The sequence below is a fragment of the Lepisma saccharinum genome, chromosome 18, assembly GCF_977018435.1.
Source record: "Lepisma saccharinum chromosome 18, izLepSacc3.1, whole genome shotgun sequence".
Taxonomy (NCBI): Eukaryota; Metazoa; Arthropoda; class Insecta; order Zygentoma; family Lepismatidae; genus Lepisma; species Lepisma saccharinum.
Window position 1 is genome coordinate 3,918,047 of NC_139246.1, and position 24,282 is coordinate 3,942,328.

A 24,282-nucleotide genomic window follows, 5' to 3' on the forward strand; every position below is an offset into this window, starting at 1 on the left:
CATTCACTTCAAAAACAACCGACCATCTGAGGGCGATGTGTGTTCAATGAAGGTGTGGCTTCAAAGAACATCAGCAAATTAGGTATATTGAGAAGCTTATAATGAGATAAGCAATGCAAAGTAGAAAATGTGTTACGTGTATAACTTAGTATAGTAGTGTAACTTTAATTTTGGATCTGTTTAAACAATGGGCAAAATCCTCCAGATGTATTCGTGGTTGTGTCTCTTTGGGGCGACGCTCTGGTTCAGTTCTTCATTTTGCTGCCTTCCATCGTCCATATGACATGCTGTTGTCCCTCCTCTTGGAGGATTCTTCTGGAGGTTCGTTCTCTTTCCAGTTGTTAAGATTAAGATTTGGTTGCTGCAGGTTTCTTTGGTATATTCTCCTTGATCTTCTGAGTGGTTGGATTTGTTGGTTGAGGAATGAGGTAGTGTTGTTTGTTTTGAATTTGGGTTCGACACCTGGTGGAGGCACATAATGGTTCGGATTCCAATTTAAACTGTAGGTCAGGTCCCAATTAGCCTTATTCTGCATAAAGTGGACTTAAAACACCAAATCAATCAATCGATCAATGTTTTGAATATGAATAATTAGTATACTCCATAGAATAAACCAGCTAGGGAGTTTATTTTTTTTTTGTAATGTTCTGATCTTAAGAGACGGTATATTTATTTGTGTGGTATGGTCGTTCCAATGTGTTTAATTTAAGATTTTGAAGCAGCTCAGCTTATGTTCTGGAGTATCAATTTCATTACGTTAAGTCAATATAAGAAATGGATAAGCTGTTGAGAAGGCTGTATATGTATCACTGTTAGTTCATGCAGATGGTTGGGAAAGAAAGTAGGAAGCTTTCTTTCTGTGGTGGTATATCTCCGTTCCTCATTATACCTTTGACTGTTGAAGGATATTGCTCTATTAGTTCATATAATGAAATAAACAGAAGAGGAAGCATTGCGCATATTTGAGAGAAGGATGATAAGCAAAATGTATGGACCGTTCATTGAAAATAATCTCTTGAGAATAAGGGCTAATGAACAACATCACAAAGAAAGAGAATATAGTGAGATTTAAAAAATTACAAGGAATACGATGGCTGGGTCATGTGCAGAGAATGGGAAAGGATAGAATGCAAAGGAAAGGGATGCAAGAGAAAATCTACTCAACAAGAAGGAGAGGAAGACCAATGAAGAGATGGATGGATGATGTCATGGAAGATCTACGTCACTTGAAGGTGAAAAGATGGTGGGAGATTGCAGAGGACAGGGACAGATGGAGGCATATAGTTGAGAAGGCCAACGTCTACGAGTAGCTGTAGCCCCAGATGGTAAGGTAAGGTATATTCATAAATCTTATCTCCATACCTATTTTATTTTAAAATAAAATCCTTAGAAAAATATTTGGACCTAAAAGGGTAGAGGAGACAGGTGAGTGGAGAAGGTTACATAATTTTGAACTACATAATTTGTATTCCTGTCCAGATATTACTAGAATGACTAAATCAAGAAGACTTAGGTGGTGGGCAGGCCATGTGGCACGAATGGGAGAGAAATAGGCGTTTAGAGGATTCTTATTGGGAAACCTGGTGGTAAGAGACCAGTAGGAAGGCCAAGACGAAGATGGAGAGTCAACGTTGAGATGGGCCTAAAGGAAATCGGTAGGGATGGAAAAGAGTGGATAGACCTTGCTCAGGATAGCAACCATAAACCTTCGGGTCTAGGAAGGCTATAGAGTTAGTTAGTTACTTATCTGCATACCCTATCCTGAAATAGTATTTGGATCCTGGTCAAGACAAGAAAAGACAAGTGCCACTGTTGAGGTCAGAAAAGTTCCTGTCATTCATAATACCACTTCCAGTCGAAAGGATCTTGCTAATTCTTTTCAAGCTCGTGGCTCATAAAAATGCAGCTTAGAATTTAGATTTGTTTATTTCATTTCAGTACAGAGTACAGTTACAAGATGAGGCATCTAGAATTTCCAGATGAGCTTTCTCACTTCCTCAGGCTGAGGCTGTTGAGAGCTGCGAGAGAGCTTGTGAAGGCGGCGTTGTAGTCGCAGGCCACCTCGTTGTGGACGTAGTCGGTCCTGAGGTCAGTGTACTCGTCGTTCTCGCCTGGGCCGCCTGCAAGGGCTCCGTACAGCACGTGGGGGTTGGGGTCTGGGTTTTCCAGGGCACCTTCGCACGATGCTGGTGGATCAGGGCAGGAACTGCAAATCATAGAATACAATTAATTGGAAGTCTCACCTGTACTTCTGCATATCGCAAATAGAGCAAATCAATCAATCACCTGTACTTCTCACCATAGTAAGGTCCGATATGTGTAAAAGTGCACTCGACAGTAATGATAATAGTTGACGAAACTGTAATCACTACTTTAGTTCTGTCGACCTCCATGGCCGAGTGGTTGGCGACGCCAGAGGTTCCTGGTTCGAATCCTGGCATGGACAAGGGTGTTCCTTGTGAGTGTCTCTTCATCAATTGCATCATATCATCACTCATTCCTATCGTCGTGATTACCCCCAAAGGCAGAAAAGCGATTCAAAATAACGAAAATAAAATCAAACCAAACCATTTTTGTTCTTGGTGTTTATGTTCTGTTTATGCTTAAAAAAATATAGTTATTCTCGCGCTGGAGTTGTTCTCGAGTTTGTTGCGTTCAATATTTCTGTTGTGTGTTCTTGATCTTGGCATTCAGTGATATGAGTCTACGTATAAACACGGAAACACGGATAGTCTACATCGGCAGTAAAAAAAAAAAGTATTGAAACCAAAACCTCTTCATCTAAAACTCTATCACAGTATATAATTAAGCATAGATGATTGAGGTTATCTTGTATCATGTAAACTGTGACAAGGAAAATGTTTTTACTCACGCTCCTCTGTGGTGCACATGAGTAGGTGGGTTTTCCCCGTATCCAAGGACGAAGCTCCTTCCTGCGGATCCCAAAGCGTAGTCGATCTGGGACCTGGACAATTCTCTGTAAGCCTCTACGTTCAGACCCAGCTCAGCAGCCTGCAAGGACAGAATCAATGCCAAATATTAGATTCTAAAATGTGTAGTTTCTCTTTTATTAAACTGCTACTTTGCTTCTCAGTAACGCAATAGCATTATAATATATACGAGGGTTACTGCAAAAGTCATGGCAACTATTTTTTTTCTTAGGATAATGCGGTCAGGCAAGAAATTGTAAAATATACAATTGGAAGGTCACGATATGTGCTAGCGTTTAATGAGATCTGTATCAGGAAAGAGAAAAAGACAAAATATGCGGAGTCACAGGTCGTCCTAAACGTTGCATGTGGGCAGTTGCTTCTCTTCCACGCCCGAATGCTCCTGCCCACCTCGCAACAGTTCGGTATGGTAGAGCATCATTTCCTAAAGCTTCCACAAGCTCAGTGTGACATTCTCTCGCATTCCTTCCATGGAGAACTGCTATTTTCACATAAGAAAGCTGTTTAACATCCTGCACGACTGTTAAACACGCACTGACTTCCCGCTTCCCTCAGTTCAATGTCTTGGCAGCCACTGCCATCTAGTGGCGTCACAATAAATTGCATGTGACGGGGTCTCCACTGTATAGTTAACAATTTCTTGCCTGGCCCGCATTAAATATGGTTGCCATGACTTTTGCTGTACCCCTCGTATGTACATATAATTCTCAGCTTTAAAAGGTGAATGAAAACTGTATAAAACAAAACTTCCATCGGCGCAAATGTCTAAAGAGATAGGCACATATAATTATGTACATCAATGTAACATTATCACAGGTTGACTATTGAAGAGTATATAAATAGATAATAATTTGAGCAAAGTATTAACATAACTTCACAAAATCCTACAGGAAGAGTTGAGAAACATTATTTCCAAGGTATGTCGTGGCTCACTGTTAAAGTACTTGTAGGTGGCTAAAAAAATGAAATGGCAAAGCAGAGTTGAATGAATTGAACGACAATTTGTTCCAAACATTTTTTTAATAGGTAATCATTTTTTAGTTTGGCCCACCTTTCTCTAATAGGTGCACGCAAAACAAACATAAAAACATATGTCATCGCGTTAAAATTTATACTGCATGCCTAATTTGGCCAAATGTAAACAACAAATTAGACATTAATATATGAATACTGACACGGTACCTCATTTACTTCATTGCCTTTATGAAATATACTTACTTACCTAATTTTAATTTTTTTGTGTTTTTCAATTATACACGGTACACTTGTAATTATCTATATTTTGTACATTTAAAAACGTTAGGTTTCATTGTATAGTTTACCGCGCATACATATATATACAGTATGTTTCCGGGCTGATGATACAAACTTTCAGAGACGATGGAGAATGGCACATGTATCAATTTGATATAAGGAAGCCTGGTCCTGAAACGACTTAGTCGAAAGTTATAAGCGAAAATTTTATTACCTGCACAAGTTTCACAAGCTGCTGCTACATTCACAACAGTTGTTCAAAGTGACGTCATCCAGCTTCGCTGCAGGCATGACATCGTCACACAAAGTTCTGGCGTACCCGTTGGAACAACCCCGGGTCGTTCAAACAATGTCACAGGCAGCGAGAATTCTTGACAGGAGATCATCTTCAGTCTCAACAGGTGCCTCGTACGCAAGACTTTTCACATGACCCCACGAGAAGAAATAAAATGGGGTCAGATCAGGAGACCGAGCTGGCCACGGAACAGCTTGTGAAACTTGTGCAAGTATTACAGCTTCATGCAGCCATTTTCGCTTATAACTTTCGCCTAATGCGTTTCCGGACCAGGGTTCCTTATCTTGAATAGACACATGTGCCCTTCTCCATCATCCCTGAAAGTTTGTATACCATAAGCCCGGAAACACCCTGTATACACACACAATAGAGAGAAAGGGGAGGAGGGAAAGGCCTAAAGGGAGTGTGTGTGTGTAACAACTAAATACAGAAGCATTATAATTTTTACAAGTGTACCTATATATATATATATATATATATATATATATATATATATAGAGAGAGAGAGAGAGAGAGAGAGAGAGAGATCTATTAAATAGCTTTTGAAAACTATTTTAGGCGAATATAGTATAATAAAATAGTTATAGATGATCCTCAATACATTACCTCCAAGCAAATCCAAGCAATGTTGGATGCTGTTCTCAAGGTACCCCACTGACTGACGTAGAGGAGTCCTTTTGGTGTCTTCTCCTGGTCGTTCACCATGTGGTCACAGAACTCAGTGACGCTGGCAATGTAACCGTCTTTCTCTGTCAGTTGTGCAAGAAGAACCTGCAACAATGGAAAGAACTTCAGCAATGATATCAAACAATGGTCTCTCTCTTAAATTAAAACCCTCAAACAGTACTGTGTAATACTATTCCTGAAATATTTTTATGTTAAATTTAATTTTTAAGGAAACAAATTTTTCAGAAAATGTATTGTTAATACTTTTAAACACATATTATTATTTATGACACAAAAACTACGACAATTTAAACGAAAACCAATGGTAAATTAGAACTTATATATACAGCGTGTTCCGTTCAAACCTCCTACATTTCAATTCAATATTGCTAAAATGTTATGAAACATATGGTAATAGACGAAAGGGAAACTCAATGAATTTTATTGCAAGACCTCGAAGTTCACCGTTCTCTCACTATGAAGCGCGACAATCGCATAAAGCACAATGACGACTCTGCAGCAGCGAGCACAATTTGTATTCTGGTTTGCAGATACCAAATCAATCATTACGGTGCAAAGAAATTACCGGAGAGAATATGGAGGTGAAGCACCTGATGGGAAAACCATTAAGGCATGGTGTGCGAAGTTTTTGGTGACTGGAAGTGTTAATAAACAATTGTGAGGTTCTCAGATTGGATATTATTGGTGCTACAAACGGTGCACACATAGAGGTGTTAGAGATCGGTGTAGAGGTGTATTGGTGTATTCGTGTTTAGTACTTCATGCAATAAAATTCTTTGTGGGCAATTTGGACGGAACACCCTGTATATTTAAAAAAACATACTCAAAGGACAGCATCATTCAGATATGTTTCACTTAATTTAACATTACTGTAAAGCGTAAAGCGTAAAAAAAATCAGAATTCGTATTGGTTTAAACTTTTCTTATATTGACTCCATCAGGGTAACGTGCTAAGAGTACAGGGGCCTGAAGTTTGAACCTTAGTCAGCCATTGTCGTATTGGTCTGTCACATCGTTCATTTAATCACTTTGTTATTCATCCATATCGTTGTCAAGAGGAAGAAAGTGACGTAAAATGACGAAAATGCAAACACGTTATGATAACTGTAGGATCTTGTCTTGTTCGGGTAACCCATTACAATATTTTTTTTCGATTATCATTACAACACAATTTCTTTCTTTAGTGTAATAATCTTCAGAGCATCCTAAGCTTCAATATGTACACTTCTGCAGTAGAGATAAAATATGTAAATGTTACATCCTTTCAGATTGAAAATTTTAGACACATCCCTTTTCATCTATCATCATCATCATCATCGCAATTACCTAAAAGTGGCAGTGTACACTTACAATAAGAGACACACATGAAAACGTTTTTTTTTTCATACCACAGCCAACAGCCATTAAGGAACTTTTGTTTTTATCATTGATAATATTTTTTATCTAAAATATCCAAAGTTTTCAAATGGTGGAGTTGAACATTCAAGAAACTGGATTCATATATAGCCACTTATTAAGTTTATTTTGTTCTGCAGGCAGAAACCAAAAATGGTATCGACTGTATACCAACCAACTGTATACTATATATTTTATGAACAGTGCACACAAGTGTTTCATATGAGGAAAAATTATGGCATACATATGTTGATGTTCAAACCTCAATCCTTATCTCAACTGAATATTATATTTGGAATTTTACCTTTATCTTTGCAGACTGATAAATTTTATGAGTGAGTAGTTTTTTTTTTTTATCATGAACAGTGCCTGATTAAGGTTCTGTGGTTTCCTAAGCTGAAATATTTATTGCCTCAAGTCTCATATTTTTTATATTACCAGAATATTTTTACTTGGTACAAAAAATATGCAAAAATATTATAATAATTGGGAGAAGTTTATTCCCACAAGGTCAACATGTTTCTCTCTTTATCAACTCGATACTTGTTTTTGCAGAAAGCCAGTGGGTATTTTTGGACACCTACCACATATGCAATAACATAATAATTATACATCTTGCCGCCTCGCAGGGTGGATAAAATTCACGATTTTTAAAAAAAATTAAATAGGATTTTTTTAATTTTAATTTTCTTTTTTAAAACAATAAACACTTAAAATTGCTTGTATGGTTTTTGGCACCATACATATAGATATATGTTTTTTACAGGAAGGCTTTGTAAAATATTTTAAAAGTTTGATTAATACAAATTAAATATTATATGTAAATATACATTTTTATGTTTCTGATACTGTATATATGAACCTACTCTGGAAATGTTTGTTGAGTGTGTTAATGAAACTATAATAATTTCTGTAACTTTTCTTCCAGTGAAATAAAACATTCTCGATGTGCTCTACAATTGTAACTTATATTTTTAAATTAGATATTTTTATAGTCATTGTAGCTGAATTTTGGCAATTTTTTTATGTTAGTTTGAAAAATTGAGCTCCCATGTTTATTTTCAGTTTAATGATAATTACACTATTTATGGTTTAACATGATTAGTATTTTGTATATTTTTCTACAGAAAATTTTTGCTATTTTTGCCTATAAAACTTATTTAATTTTAAATCAAGAGAAATATGTGTTTACATTTCCTTTCGTATGAGCTTAAAACCATCAGTACATATATATTTTTCGTTTCCTTTATTTTCCTTTCTTAGAGCCTAATAAACACTATTAAATGATTATGAGATTAATGTACTTTCACCAAAAGTGATTCTGATAACTACAAATTCCTTATGAACATTATTCTACAGTATAAATTATTTATTTAAAGTGATTTAAATCAGTGATTTTTTTTCCCGCCAAAAATCACCTTGTCGCCTCGTGAGGTTTGCTGCCCCAAGATATCCTACCGAATTTTAAGGCATTTGTCACGCACATACCTGTACTCCTGCTAGCTTATCATCCCAGGAGAAATCTCCAGGTCTGTAGTTCATGTTGAATTCCTCGTATAAGCTCTCAGCGGTGTCCAAATATGTCTGGTTGTTGCTCGCCCTGTACAGCCACACCGCTCCCCACACCAATTCGTCATTGTAGGTGTAGGAGCTGCAATGATTGGGAATATATAATCTTGCCCGAAATCAGTGACAACTAAGGCTAGGAGTTTCATGACTTAGCATATATACACCTGATAGAACATATGTTGATAGATTTTCGGTAAATATTCAGCATATTTTCGCTTTTTCAAGGAAAATGCAGCCATTTTCAAAGTGGATTCGTTCTTACTCCCATGTTTAATCAAGTTGTTGAATTTTTTACAATCATACGGCCTAGTTTATTTCCTGAAAAATTAAAACACTTGGTGTTCCACTTCACCACAAGCACAATGAAAGTTATTCACAGTTTTATTCACAACAAAAACGAGAAATGTTTTTTTTTCACAATTTTTTTGGTCCGTACAACATAAGTTGAACCGAATATCATTGCAAACTTTAAACATGCTCCTATTGTGTCAGCCGAAGTAGAAATAAGCTTTTCTCAGTGCAAGGCATTGCTGGCTGACAAAAGGCAATCATTTGTATTTGAAATTGTACAGAAAGTATTCATTGTACATTGCAACTCAGGACTTGTATAGTGAACTAAAAATAGTATGTTAAAAAAAAATTCTCAACACATGTTAAATATTGATATTTGAAAACGTTCAGTTGTAAGGGCATATTTTTCAAATTATAGTGCATATTTTTTTTCAATTTTAAGTCATAAGCTCATATTTTGCATATTTTGGTAATTTTAGGACATAAAAATCCTAGTGATAACACACCACATTAAATTAGAAGTAACGTTGACCAAAATTTCGAACAACGTTAACGTCTACCACTTTCATTACACGTAAATATACATGAAATCACTCCTGAGACACCCTACCGAATGGCAACATCTTGGAGGTTTGTAAGACATTTAGAAAGTTCTATGTGGATAATTAATCCCAAAAAAAGCTACCGTTTCTTTTGGTCCTCTGGAGTCGTTCTGACGATATAGCAAGGTTTCTTGCCAACAGGTCCTTCTCACTTAAACGGCTGATGATTGGGCCCTGCACCCCTTGCATTTCCTCCTGGCAAGAATCCTTGCTGCCTCTGATGGGCCGTATTAGTGGTGACGTTACAGCAGACGACGGAGCACGTGTCGAGTCTAAACAAAGTGGAAACGTGTTTTCTTCCTATCCCGAGCCATTGAAATTTCCATTAAGAATTGTGACATCAGTTACGAAGCAGAATTGTGATGTGTATCGTACAATGTAAAGATGAGATTTCAGAGAATATGACTATATAACCAGACAAAGAATAAGGTAAAGAATAACCGGAGTAAGAAAATCATGCATTTTTATACAAAATCTAGAAATTCCAGTTCCGAGCACAGCCGAAGCAGGCCCGAAGCTCACCCGATCTCATATCTTCTCACGCTGCCGCCCATTGGCTACGATTCCGGATCGGACGTCGTTAGGAGCTTTTGCTTTACTAGATTTCCTACTCAATTTATTCTTTACATTCTCATCTGTAAGGTATGTGTTATATATAGACCTATTCTCTGAAATCTCATCTTTACATTGATGTAGGATACGCATCACAATTTTCCTTCATAACTGCTTTCACAATTGTTAAAACTAACCCTTCCGATGTAAATTTCAATGGCTCGAGATAGGAAAAAACACGTGGTAGCTTTGTTTGGACTCATGACGTCACACTATTATGGTCCACATCATCAGAACGACTTCACGGATGTTCGAGCGGATGCGACAGAGCTTCTTGCGACGCTGTCGTGACTGCATCGACGTTGGAGGCCGCCAGTTTGAACACCTACTGTAACGTTTACGTCGTAGAATTCTACGATACGCTGTAGTAATGCCCGCATTAAATCTACAAGCCGCAGCTTTCAGTTCTCTTATTCCACTTTTTATTCCAGTTTGATTCAAGATCATGGAAACGCCCTGTATAAACATGCCCAAAAATGATAAGGTTGAATAACGATAGGACTTACGTGTAAAACGAGGCTTCTGGAATAGAGTCTGAGTACTTCGCACGGAAGTTGTAGGCGAAGTCGTACATCTGGACGGCGTGGTCCAACAGGGTAGCGGAGTAGTCGGGGTCAGTCGTCCGGAAAGCTATCGAGGAGGCGGCGAATGCAGCCGCGGTCTCTGCAGCTAGGTCGGAACCTGGACAAAATGAATTATTTATGAGTTAATCAACAGCAACAATCAATAGAAATTAAATTATTGTATCTCTCTTGAACTCTTGTTTACTGAGAAAAATCTCACAAAAATAAAATACAGGGTGTTTCAATGAAACGTGTCTTTTTTAATACGACAGAAAAGATGTCCGTTTTTTATGGGATCCTTCAAGACCTTTCCAACGCCGTCTGAATCACTTCTACAGATGCCCTGATTGTCGAAATAAGGTGTAGCTCGTGTTCCCAAGGTGGCCCACTTTACGAAAATCATATTAGTATTTAAGACAGCTAACAGATGGCACCATGCAGAAAATGAACTGTCTCGGACGGCCAGCAGCCATTTTAGTTAATTTATTCTGTAAGCCCTGGCGTCGTAGGGTCTGTGCAGACCACTCCTCCACGGAGGTCTGCTATTCGTCGTTACTGTCTATAATGCATGTCAACCATAAAAAAATTTGACACCAACAATTTTCTCTAATAAGATGTAGAAACGTGAAAAAACATGAATAAGTATGTCAGTGGCGTATAAGTGGTTAGACACACACTTTGCTCGTTCTTGATGTCTTTAACCTAGATATGCCTGAAAAAAAAAATTCTTTAATTTTTCTTGTTTTTTGTGTTTAATGCATTAAGAAAAATCAGATTAATGTAAGAATAGTGTTTATTTTGAAATATCTAGTTTCAACAATGCTCTAGAGGGTGTCCTTTTAAAAGGACAGTAGGCATTAAGGGGTACATTATGTTAGTGTAACGAAGTAATGCACATTTTTCTTCAGCGAGAGAAATGTTATTTAACATGTAACAAATACATAAGAACATATTCTAATTGTTTGTGTGGTAGCTTACAACCACGCAGACTCAGTTCGGTAAGAAGAGGAATTGTGGTAAAAGATTATCAAAGAAGATATGATAAGGGTGAGACTCAATAGATTGTAAAACATCAGTGTACATGAGCGCCACGGATGGGCCAAGACGAAGTAGCCTACTTTGTATTCATCAGGTAGTTTCGTTTTTGCACCCTGATATGGCTCCATTCAAACAACATACCCATTACAAGTAGCACTAACCCACAGCTTGTAGCCGTACCTGATTGGTTTGCCGTGAATAAATTGATTGCATCCGTGGCGACCATAATATGGCACCATTGCCTCATCAGCACAGTGATATTCGAAGTGTGGTGCCATTTCCCGACATTTCTTATTCAATATGTAGAAAAGATGTCTTACTTTTGCAGGACGATCACTTGTGTCCAAATGCTCATTATCGCAACAATGCAGATTTGACATAATAAATTCGAATCTGTCTCTAGACATAGCATTCACAACTTGGCCATTGCTTGTATCTTTACATTGTTCCCAATAAAGATGCCTTCTAGGAACCTGGTTGCATCCACTCAACAAAATAATTCCTAATAAGCACTTCATTTCATCTTCACTGACATCTCCTGATTTGTTCCTTCTCGCTGCATATCTGTTAGTTTGTTCTACCAACAATTTAATAGCATCATCAGAGAAATGCAAAAACATTTCGAGTGGTGACTCTTCATTGAATACTTCCTGAATTGTTGGCTAGTCACTAAATGACACCTTCAGTTTCCCTTTAGTGCACTTATATTATTTTCACTAGATGACACTGACGGAGAATCTTGATTGTTGTTTCGGGAAACAGTTTCATCCAAATTGCTAATTATCTCATCGTTGTTGGAAGTGAAGAGTTCTGCTTCAGCATTCAACTTAGATCCTGGTAGGTTATTGGGTGAAACTGAATCATCTTCTCCAGAATCTTCATCGGTGACATCTCCTGTGGCATTGGTTGGTGGCGTTATTACAATATCCAACTCATGTTGTAAACTATCAACATCATCATCATCATCTTCCTCCTCAAGGATGAAAAGCATTTCATTAAGTGTAAGACCTCTGTAATACAAAATTTAAATAATATAAATAAATGTATATAAATGAATATATATATATATATAAATGTGTATATATATATATTTATATATATATATATATATATATATATATATATATATATATATATATTAATGATGATGAGTTGTCTGCCTGAAGACAGGTCTTTTGACCGGAAGGTCGCTGGGCAAGGTGAACCCATGGTGGTTTGCCATTGCCTTCCATGTAATGAGGAAGAAATGGACATTTACAAACAACCATGCAGGAGCGGGATTCGAACCCGGGACCCCTAACGTCGCAGCGCGATGTGCTAACCACTCGGCCATGCAGTCCGGCATATATATTAATATATTAAAGATTTATAATTATAATAATGATAATTAATATATTAAATATATATTAATATATAAATGTATATAAACGAATGAAGGTAAACACAAAGAACCCTCAAGTGCCAACTGTCCTTCTAAAAGGACACCAAACTTTACATAATTTTTGCATCTCTGTGTATTAAAATTTTGAACATTTTTTGGTTTTCTATTCAAACACATATGAACCTAGCAAACATGTACTGCTCATGAAGTAACTGAAACATTTATAAAAGATAACAAAACTTACCTTTCCGTTCTGCAGTGTGAAGAATATGATATGGCTTCACAGACTCATAAACACAAATAAGGAAAAAGAACATAACAATAGCCGGAACTTGTATGCATTTTGTTACGCTTTGTTCTAAGAACAATGCAGTGCTTCAAAATCGACAAAACTAGCATCGCGCAGGGTTTAGGACCCCTCCAGAAGGATTTAGATTCAAACAGACAAAGTGTCCTTTTAGAAGGACGGTAGGTATATCTGGGTTAAGGAAGCCACGTTGCTATCCCCACGAGAGGCAGGTTGCAAATTTCAAAGAATTCGGGTTCCAACGTTTAAGAATTCAGGTTGCCAACTTCCATCAGGTTGCCAACTGCAGAATCGTCATTATCACCTTTTTGGAATTAGGTTTATTCACAGTTTCTAATAGATTTTTCTTCTGTATTTTACCCCCTAGGCTTCGCAGATAGCGTAGCTAGCCTAGAATATACGCTCCTGAAATATGATTCCTTAAGCACAAGCATAATTTTCTAAGCCAACTATAAGCCGTGGGCCACACCTTTGGGACCCATGGGACACCTTGGGAACAGATGTAACGGTCTTGCAATTATTTTCTTTAAATAAAAGTTACAAGCAATGCTCCAAAATATCCATTTGGTACACGTTGTTAATTAGTGATAGAAGTTACAGTATGTCCTCAGTTTCAGAAATTTATCTCTCATTAGAGATTTGTAAATTGCCCTAGAAGCTTAACTGGGGCCACCTTTCGTTCACCTACCTTATTGCAATTTGAAGTTTAACAAGGTGTTGAAAAAATTGTCAAAATCGCACTGTTTTCGCCACTGTAATTTCTGAAATATAAAAGATATGGATCTACAGCACTTTCAGTATGTCAAATTTCAAATTTCAAATTGAACCTTTTCGATTTTACATAGAATGGTCCTTCAGTTGTACCATCATTCTCATCGTCGCCGATAACCCAAGAGGTAGAAAAGCGAAAAGCGAAAAGCGACGTAAAATAACTGACACACACACACCCGCACAATACAAACACAATTCAAATTAGTGTCAAGAGACCAGCAGGTAATCCGTTGCATCAAGCAGTAGCAGCTGAAGTATTTAGATCTAGGAAACTGGCAACCTCTTTCTTCTCACCTGGGCTGGTTTCGTTGATCTTAAACGCTGGTCTCTCCATGGTCATGTCCTCAGGCCTTCCCCAGAAGCCATGGTCAATGTTGCCATCTCCCACCTGGGCGTAGAACTCGGTGGGTGCAGTGTGGGCCTTGATGAAGTAGTCAGTACCCCACTTCAACGTTGCCAGGAGGTAGTCGGTTTGTCCTGTAATAAGATTATTATTTCAATCAAAGATAACATATATTCCTTCAAAAGATATTCCTAGTCAGGCCTACCGTATGATGAGAGTTGATGTAGAAAGTTTGTAGTACTAGAACTGAGTAAAATTTGTAAAGGAACGTTTTATAAATATTTCTGTAGTAATTATACTATGACAAATGAAAGTTTCCATTACGAAGTATGTACAGGGTCAACGAAGTTAGTTATAAGTTGTGTTTTATACAGCGTATATGGATACACTTGTATTTTGAACAGTAACTTCTGCAAATATGCTGTATAATGAAACAAACTGCCGGAGAACTAATTGACGTGAGTGTAGTACTGCCATCTATACGGAAAATTAATGTTGATTGTCATATTTCCTTCGATGTACTTTTGTTTTAGCGATCTAAGGAAGATAAGTCACTTGAAGACAGTAAATTATTATTGGAGTGGTACGTCTAATGTGTCAACAATGCATTAATAACGTAAGCATTTATTATTCCCGTATGATGCAACGCTGTAAGCATGCAAACACGTTGAGTGGTCGACTCACAACTCAACCTCGTCGTCAAGGCTAGCATAGAACAAGATAAATGTATACAAATATGTATTCCAGAAAACAAACACCTCAATTATACCTAGTAATGAAAGAAGCAACCTAATGAATATGAAAGTGGTGTATATTAGTAAGATTTGTAGGCATACCTGCAGCATCATATGAATCGTGGTACTGGATAAATCCCCAAGCGAGAACAGTCACAGAGTAGGCCATGGGGAACCCAAATTTCACATGGTCACCAGCTGAAAGCAGAGGATGAAAATACACTTAAATGCTCCTCTAGGTGTCGAAAATATCAATCATATTAAAAAAACCACGGTCGTATTTTACAACAATAATACTATAATTAACATGTTAAAACGAGAAATGAAAACAAACCTAACCCACAAGCATATGCATATGCCAGTGGTGTATGCTGAGTTCAAGATGTGGGCTACTTCAACATACTGTAGTAACCGAATTGAAAAAAATAATGTGCTGAAAGAGGGTTTTCCCCGTTATTGACATGGAATTGCCTTCCTGTCGAAAACAATAAAGAATACAAAAGTTTTCATCATAATATTTAAAATTATGTCTGATCGAGATGTGTCATTAGTAGGGAACGGATTTTAAGGTGCAGCATCTTTCCAAAAATATGGCTGTTTCTATACCGATGTATTTTAGGACATGGAATCAAGTAAAATGAACACTCTTTGCTGCACATTTTCGTGGGATTAGCACATTTATCCCCTTTTTACCCCCTCTTTGATGCTTCAGCACCTTTTGATTCCTTTTCTTTCATGTTTTGTTAAAAAATTGGACAGAAAAATAAATTATTTTCACTCTTCTTGAGCAGCTAAATAAAATCCTATAGTCACATTTTGTAGAGCAGAACGAGAGCTATAAAATGCCATATTAATATAAATTATACCATTTATCATAAATTATATTATTTGCTACTGTGTTGAATAAAGAATGTTAATATAACTGGTTTAGACCTGAATAAAGACATTCTATCAGCTCCTTTTTCTTGCACCTTTTCAGAACCTTTTTCTTGCACCTTTTCAGAACCTTTTTCTCCTTTTCCAGACAATAATTTTGCACCTTAAAATCGGTTCCATAATCATTAGGCCTGGAGTAGTTCAATTCGTCAAGGCAAATTGACATTTGAAATTATGGTTTATTCTACTTGTTTGTGGGTTCAAAGAATGGTTCTCATATTTCAAAGAAATTTAATCTTAAAGTGTGAGCTCATAAAATTTCTTGATTTTCTCTACACCTAAAAATCCTTGGGCTTTGCAGATAGCCTAGGTATCCCAGAATATACGCCCCTGGCATATGAATAGAGTATATTTATTACAAAATAATGGAATAATCCTGAGGCCAAATATGCTGCAATGTCCGAAAAGAAGGCACGAAGTGGAAGAATACCACAACTTCCACACCTTCACAACTAGAACAAAGTGACGGAGAAAGTGTCATCCTATATTTTCAAGTTTTTGTACATCATAAAGGGTACATGAATCTCGATACTTCTGCGCTGTCATCGTGAAGAAATATTCTGTCACTAAATTTAAATTAGTGATCACAAATAATAACAATTGTTATTTCTATTATTAGTTGACCCACATGCATAGATATGGAAACGCAGGAATAAAGCGTAGGAGATCTGAATGGTTAACGAAATGAGCAGATATAGTGTCAGTATGAAAGAACATGATAATTGGCGAAAACAGTGTAGAAATCGAAAATTCCATGATAGTTTTTAAGACTACGTTTAACTCTATTATTAGAGTAATTCTAAAGAGTTTAATTGTTTGAAAGACACTGAGAATTTAAATTATAATTCGTTTTACTTGCATATATGCTGAAGAAAGAAAAACAATACTTATTTTATAACAACGGGACTGTTCAGGCAAAACTACTTACAGATGGCAATACATAACTTGTGTCCATACGCTTGCTACAGACAAGTGTTATCCCATTTTAATACATAGTGAAGTCGATACTGGACGGTTATTGTTAAATTAAACTACATGTTAGATTTGATTTAAACCTGAGCAACTACATCCACATCGCGATAAGTGAATATTCAATGCCTTGAAACTAGAATTAAAAGATACATGATCGTTGACAACAATGAACATATCGGAATTTTAAAAATTGTTAATATTTGCAGCCAATAAACAGAGGGTAAATGCAATAAGTTGTCTATATGGGCAAGATTTTGGAATCCCTGAGTTCTTTCCGACCTTCTTGGTTCAGCTTCAAAGGGACATGAGATGTTCACTGGCTTGAGGTTGTTATTGAGTGTAAAGGAACAAATGCAACAACATCGTAACAATCCCGAACCCCTCTGTCATTGGAAGCTGAGAAATATAGTTCAATTTTTTCGCGGTGGTGAACTTGTAGAAGACGCTGACGAATGAGAAAATGCAAACTTATCGCCAAGGTAATGTTATTTACTCTCTGCCCATGAACAATTGATCACATACCATCGTGACACCCTCCGTGGCTCAGAGGTTAGCACAGCTCGCATAGACGCCAGGGATCCCGGGCTCGAATCTAGATCTGGGCATGAATGTTCATAAATTTTATCATACCATCACCCATCCCCATCGTCGATACCAGCAAAAAGCGGAAGGAAAGCAAAGCAAAATCAATAAATCAAAACTTACCGTCGTAGTATCCCCCTGTGAGGTCCTCCCCGTTCTGTCCCTTGTCGTCAAGTGCGGAGTCAAATCTCCAGGGAATCCTGTTGTCTTCAGGGAGCTTCCCGGATCGCTCCGCCTCGTAGAACATCAGGGCAAGTCCCAAGACTTCGCCATAGTCGTATTGCGCAGCTACAAAGAAAACAGTGTGCTTATGTTTCTTAAAAGGTAACTAATAATAATATACACAACAATGAAACAATCCAGACCATAGCGTGGAGCTTGCAAGCTTGACTACCTGACTCGTGCATTCGTTGTTCATTTGTTTGAAATCGAAAGTCATCCAGATGTTGGTTGAAGTTCTTCTACTGTGTGGAAATGTATGTACAAGAACAATTTTAAATGCTATGTGATAAGTGTGGCGAAAAACAACTGTTTATGACGCGGGAAAACAATGTCTTCTTAGTTTTATCTACGGATCGTATTGAACGCTGCAGTCCAAGTGCAGTGCAATTCGAAATACTTTTAAAATGCCCATACTTTATTGTTACAGATGTCATAAAAATAGGGTGATCATAATATTTTGACCCAAACACGAGACATACCAAGGAGATCACTTATACCCCACACCCATTTCCTGAAAATCGGTTAGACTTAATTATAAAATTACTTTTATTATTTCTCAAAGGATGAATCACATAAATGATACATTATAAAGAATGACTGAAATATGATCCCCCGTTGTCAAATGGTTATTATAATCTCGGTATGACTTACATAGTTGCTTGTTCTCTCTGAACAACCTATGATGATAGTCCTACGCTGAAGCTGAGTAAGGCAAGGAGTATTTATCAGAAGAATCAATCTTTTTAAAAGCAGCTTCATTCTTCATCAATCGTTTATGAATCTCCCAGAAAACCTTCCCCTAGATATCAGACACACAACTATGTTAAGACTCAGTAACTTTAAATCTCTTTCCCTATCCCTCTCTTGTTCCTCTCTCCCTCCCCTCTCTCTCCCCTCTCTCTCACCTCTCTATCTCTCCCCTTCTTCTTTCTCTTTATCTATCATTTTCTCTCTCTCTCTCTCTCCCTCTCTTCCTCTTTCTTTCCCTCTCTCTCTCTCTCTCTCTCTAGGAATTAGGGTTTCGTACACAAAAGTTTATTTTGCCTACTTTCTTGTGTAATGCCTATAAACATATATTTTCCTGATATTTGAAATTCAATTCCATGTGTTGCAGGCCGAACTATACACCGAGAAAAATATGAACTTTTTTCTATTCGGGACTTTCAACTCTTCCTGTTTAAATATGCTCCAGTAACGTCAGTAGACGTGGGTTTTCCGTAGTGAAAAATGTGTTATCGAATAGAAGACAAAACTGTGGAAAAACTGAAGAAGTATCTTGTCATGTGCCATCAAGTATGCTGACCTAATTAAAAAGAGCATGGTTTGCAGATGTATTTCATTGGTAGCAAGTTTTGGTGTTCTTTGATCTGCCTATTTTGAATGTCTTTACTGCTTAACATCCAGGTTCTAGTCTTAAATAGATTTCGCATTTATAGGTTCTAAAAAGTGTGCTTTTAGGCTCCTAAAATATATTCTAAAAATACTAAAATAGGTCCTAAAAATCTGAAGTTAGGCTTGAAAAATTCTGAAGTAGGTTCAAAACAACTTAAAATAGTTCAAAATTCCTGAAAAATGCTCATTAGGTATAGTCACCGGCAATGAAAATGAGACACCTTTATCCTGAAATACGCACTATCCTGCATAACGTTGTGTGTGTTGCCTAACCCTAAGGCAATGGCAGAACTTTCCATTGGAAATTTTCTATTAAAATCCACTCTTCGCCGTGAAGTTAGGCAACAATCGTTTTTCATGTTATCCACAGTCAAACTCCGCAGTTTTGTCTGTGAGGATCATCTTATATGCTGAATATAATCTTTCAACAAAAACATAGTCAGTGGTGCAAACTTCAATGCTGAAATGTTAGTTTGCAAGGCGTGAATGCAACAAAGCAGGAAGTGACGCGAAAGTGAGCAAGACCTCACAGATCAGATCACTTTGGATTGTACAGGTAACAGTGGCACCAGACAATTTGCTTTGTATAGAGCTTTGAAAAATCAGCATGGACTTGGGAAGGGATATCTACAGAGAGCACGTTTCAAACACGTTTGACATGGAATTTTTTCATGACCAAACAAAGCAAATGCCAGTGTGAGATAAAAATCCTGTAGAACCTTTAAAAATATAGAAAAACCTACAAGAATGTTTGATTTAGGCGCATAAACGTAAAATAGGTTCTAACAAGCGAAGTAGGTCTTTTTAGGCACTATAAGACTTCATCAGTTGTTGCGTTTTTTAACGAAACGCTGACATAACTTATTATTTCTTACCTGTAAAGGTAAAAAAAGGTTAAACACCTAAAATACGAGGTCTAGTAATAACACACCGTACCCAAATTTCCCTCACTAATCTAAAGTTGAAGCACTAACTGCTGAAAGCAATCAAGTGTAAGCGAATTTTAAGTTAACATTCCTTCCTTACGAAATTCCAAGACACGTCAGCGCCATCTAAAACACAGTTCCAGAAAAGAAAATTTCAACTAGTTCCAACGTTACCTGCAAAACGACCAGAGAACAAGAGGAATGCACACAATAGAGTTGACTTCCACATGGTGAGACAGACCGTTTACTTCGCCACAGCTTGCTTTATACCCAGAAGCAGAAGTACCTGGAACAATGGGAGACAAAAAAACAACGCCTCTTTCTCACAACTGTGGAAGCGTAAGAGATTACCTGCCAACTGTAAATCTGTTTCCTGTTTGAAGACGTTACTGTCTGATCATTACGGAAGTTTTTCATCTTTTTGTCAACCACCAAGGCAAGTCATTATATTCTGTTTCGTAAACGCATGGAAAGAATGGGTGTAATTTCGTTCTGGTGGAACACCTGCTTCGATGTAATTTATCTATAAATGTATCAAGGTGAAATAATGGAAATATCAGTGCCAAGAAGACTACAGCATTACTGCTATTTTTATTTTGCTCTGATTGACTCAGATAGTCTCAGTGAAGGATTGATTAGCAAATCTATAGCACAATCAAGTGCGTAGGTGTTTCAGAAGATGAACGAACCTATACATGAGTCTATGCGTGGGCGTCGGGAAGGTGGGTCCTCTTCCCCTTTTTGCAAATTGGCACCATTCATTCCAAATTACAGAAAAACTGAAACTTGTTCTTTATATTATTAATAACAGAAATAAAGTTAATTTATTTAGTATTTGAGTAAAAACCGCATTATATAGAAAAATGAATACAAAATATAGCATGTTATATTCTCTTCTACCGTTGAGTTCAAATAATGAATGGTTCAAAAAATTATAGTTTTATGTGGTAGATCGCACAATATCAATTTTATGAATAATATTTTTGCATGGATTTAAGTTGTTTTTTTTTTGTTGTTGTAAGTTTTCCCTTGGCCGAAGTAGGTAAAACTCAATAACAAAATACAATAATTATGAACTTCAATGCACTAATTGTATGAAATATAAATAATAATAAAAGACAGTTGTGATGGATATTCACTCATCTGGTGAATCGAGTAATCATATAATAACAATATAATAATAATAATAATAATAATAATAATAATAATTATTATTATTATTATTATTTAGAGGGGTGTAAGGGGATGACCTTCCACCTCACTTCCAAGTAGTATACATTATGTGCTAAGTGTCCCATTACAGCCTCAGCTTTTAACCGAAGACAGAATATTTTAATATTTTAGTTACACGACATTACAGTTATGTTATATTAAGGGGCTGGATCCCGTATAGTGTGACGGGTTCGAAATAGCCTAAGTGCTGATGCACCCAAAATTTTAAATTCGATTTCAAATTCAAATAATAATTTAGAATTAAATTCTTTAATTTTTATTAGTTCATAACCTTTATTGTAAAGTAACAATTATAACCGTGATAATAGTAATAATAATTATTATTTCTACTATTCAAGAATCATCCCTATACACTCTAACAGTTGATAGTCCAGAATAGAAAACATTCATACAGAATATCCATATTTCGGCCTACAACACATGAAAGTTAATTTCGAATATCAGGCAAATAGGCATTAGATACGAAAATAGACCAAATAAACTTTTGTGTATGACACCAAAATATCCCGACACGAACTTCTATTAAATCATTTTTATGACATCTGCAACAATAAAGAATGGGCATTTTGAAAGTCTTTCGAATTGCACTTGGACTGCAGCGCCAAATACGACAAGCAGATAAAGCTAAGAACACATTGTTATCTGACTTTATAGACACTTGTTTTTCACCATAGAAATCACATAGTTTTAAAATTGTTCTTGTACATACATTTCCACACGTTAGAAGAACTTCAGCCAACATCTGGATGACTTTCGACTTCCGTGATTTCAAACAAATGAACAACGAATGTACGAGTGAAGTATTCAAGCCTGCAACGATGCGAGCTCCGTGCTGCGGTCTCGATTCCTCGTTTTATTGTTGTCTATATTATTATTAGTCACCTTATAAGAAACATAAATATATTTTATTTTCTTTGCAGCTGCGCAATTCGACTATGGCGAAGTCTTGAGACTTTCCCTCATTTTCTACGAGGCAGAGAGATCCGGGAAGCTCCCGGTAGACAACAGGATCCCCTGGAGGGGAGACTCCGCAATTGCCGACAAGGGACAGAAAGGGGAGGACCTCACTTGACTAACTTACTTGAATTGGATCTCAGCAATAATTATTTGGGAACAATTAACAAGAACATTTTCAGTTCAAATACTTTCCTAAATTCACTGTCACTAAGGGGTAATCGTCTTAAGAGTTTGCCAGATAGTGGACCTTCTCTTGCAAGCGTGTATTCTTTAAAGATATTGAATATTGCCAGTTGCAAAATATCAAAATTACCTGAAAACTCTTTCCAAGACATGGAAAGTCTACATCAAATAGACTTGTCGTTCAATTATCTTAAAACATTGGACATCGAAGTATTTAGTTCTCTGAAACAACTAGAGAATCTTAACTTTTCTGACAATCCATTAGTGTGCAATTGTAGTTTCAAAAGGTTCTGGTCTGGGATCAAAATGCAATGAAAAATGTGTTTAAATCGTCTAGTGTGTCAGGAACCGTTGGCTTACAGAGGAAGGCAATTCATGTCTGTTCAGGATATCTTGATGTGTGACTCGACTTCAAATGCAACCTCAAGTAAAGGAACAACTCATCTGACAACTCAAGCATCAGTGAAGAGAGAAAACAATATACCTTTAGCTGGTGCAACAAGAAAATCACCTACGGATTTAACTCGTTTTGAAACTGAGCCTGATGGTGGCCATGATGATGATGAAGTAAAAATCCTTACCAGTACTAAAAAACCTGGCACATCTTCAAACGAAAGAGGATTAATGATATGGACTCAACTGCTAATAGGGCTGCTAGTGATCATAGTTGTGGTGTTAGTTATAATTTTGGTAAGGAACAAACAGATAAAGAAAAAGTACAGAGTTCGTGATAGAGTCAGTTCTGGAGAGATAGAATTACTGAATATGGAATCTAACAATTAAAGTTATAAATGTCATTTGATGTTAAGGTAACTGTACTTTGAATTTTATGATGAAGTGGCTACTGACATGATAAAATGCTACGTCGCATTCGTAAAATATAAAATTAACAATCTGTGAATATATATAGGTGATATAAATGAATTGTCAAAATGTAATCCTGGCATGAGGAGTTGAGTAGCAAACATTGACATCTAATTGTTAATAAATTGTTTATAACTAATCAAATCATGTTCATATACAAATATAGGGAAGTAATCCAGGCAAATTAGAGTAAACATTCACTTCAAAAACAACCGACCATCTGAGGGCGATGTGTGGTCAATGAAGGTGTGGCTTCAGAGAATATCAGGAAATTAGATATATTGAGAAGCTTATGATGAGATAAGCAATCCAATGTTGAAAATTTGTTACGTGTATAACTTAGTATAGTACTGTAACTTTAATTTTGGATCTGTTTAAACAATGGGCAAAATCCTCCAGATGTATTCGTGGTTGTGTCTCTTTGGGGCGACGCTCTGGTTCAGTTCTTCATTTTGCTGCCTTCCATCGTCCATATGACATGCTGTTGTCCCTCCTCTTGGAGGATTCTTCTGGAGGTTCGTTCTCTTTCCAGTTGTTAAGATTAAGATTTGGTTGCTGCAGGTTTCTTTGGTATATTCTCCTTGATCTTCTGAGTGGTTGGATTTGTTGGTTGAGGAATGAGGTAGTGTTGTTTGTTTTGAATTTGGGTTCGACACCTGGTGGAGGCACATAATGGTTCGGATTCCAATTTAAACTGTAGGTCCGGTCCCAATTAGCCTTACTCTGCATAACGTGGACTTAAAACACCAAATCAATCAATCAATCAATGTTTTGAATATGAATAATTAGTATACTCCATAGAATAAACCAGCTAGGGAGTTTATTTTTTTTTTGTAATGTTGTGATCTTAAGAGATGGTATATTTATTTGTGTGGTATGGTCGTTCCAATGTGTTTAATTTAAGATTTTGAAGCAGCTCAGCTTATGTTCTGGAGTATCAATTTCATTACGTTAAGTCAATATAAGAAATGGATAAGCTGTTGAGAAGGCTGTATATGTATCACTGTTAGTTCATGCAGATGGTTGGGAAAGAAAGTAGGAAGCTTTCTTTCTGTGGTGGTATATCTCCGTTCCTCATTATACCTTCGACTGTTGAAGGATATTGCTCTCCTAGTTCATATAATGAATTAAACAGAAGAGGAAGCATTGCGCAGATTTGAGAGAAGGATGATAAGCAAAATGTATGGACCGTTCATTGAAAACAATCTCTTGAGAATAATGA

At 36.7% G+C, this 24,282-nt stretch overlaps 1 protein-coding gene across 1 annotated transcript; it reads right to left on the reverse strand.

The window, feature by feature from the left end:
* Window positions 1-1,918: 1,918 nt before the first annotated feature.
* On the reverse strand, window positions 1,919-20,110 carry LOC146002336 (endoglucanase A-like). The gene is made up of 9 exons (XM_083140066.1): window positions 19,998-20,110; window positions 17,407-17,571; window positions 14,896-14,991; window positions 14,011-14,193; window positions 10,163-10,337; window positions 8,071-8,233; window positions 5,107-5,271; window positions 2,873-3,012; window positions 1,919-2,206 (listed from the first exon to the last, which is right to left on the reverse strand). The coding sequence occupies exons 1-9, from the start codon at window positions 20,050-20,052 to the stop codon at window positions 1,990-1,992; spliced, it is 1,359 nt and encodes a 452-aa protein (XP_082996192.1). The 5' UTR covers window positions 20,053-20,110; the 3' UTR covers window positions 1,919-1,989.
* Window positions 20,111-24,282: the final 4,172 nt, after the last annotated feature.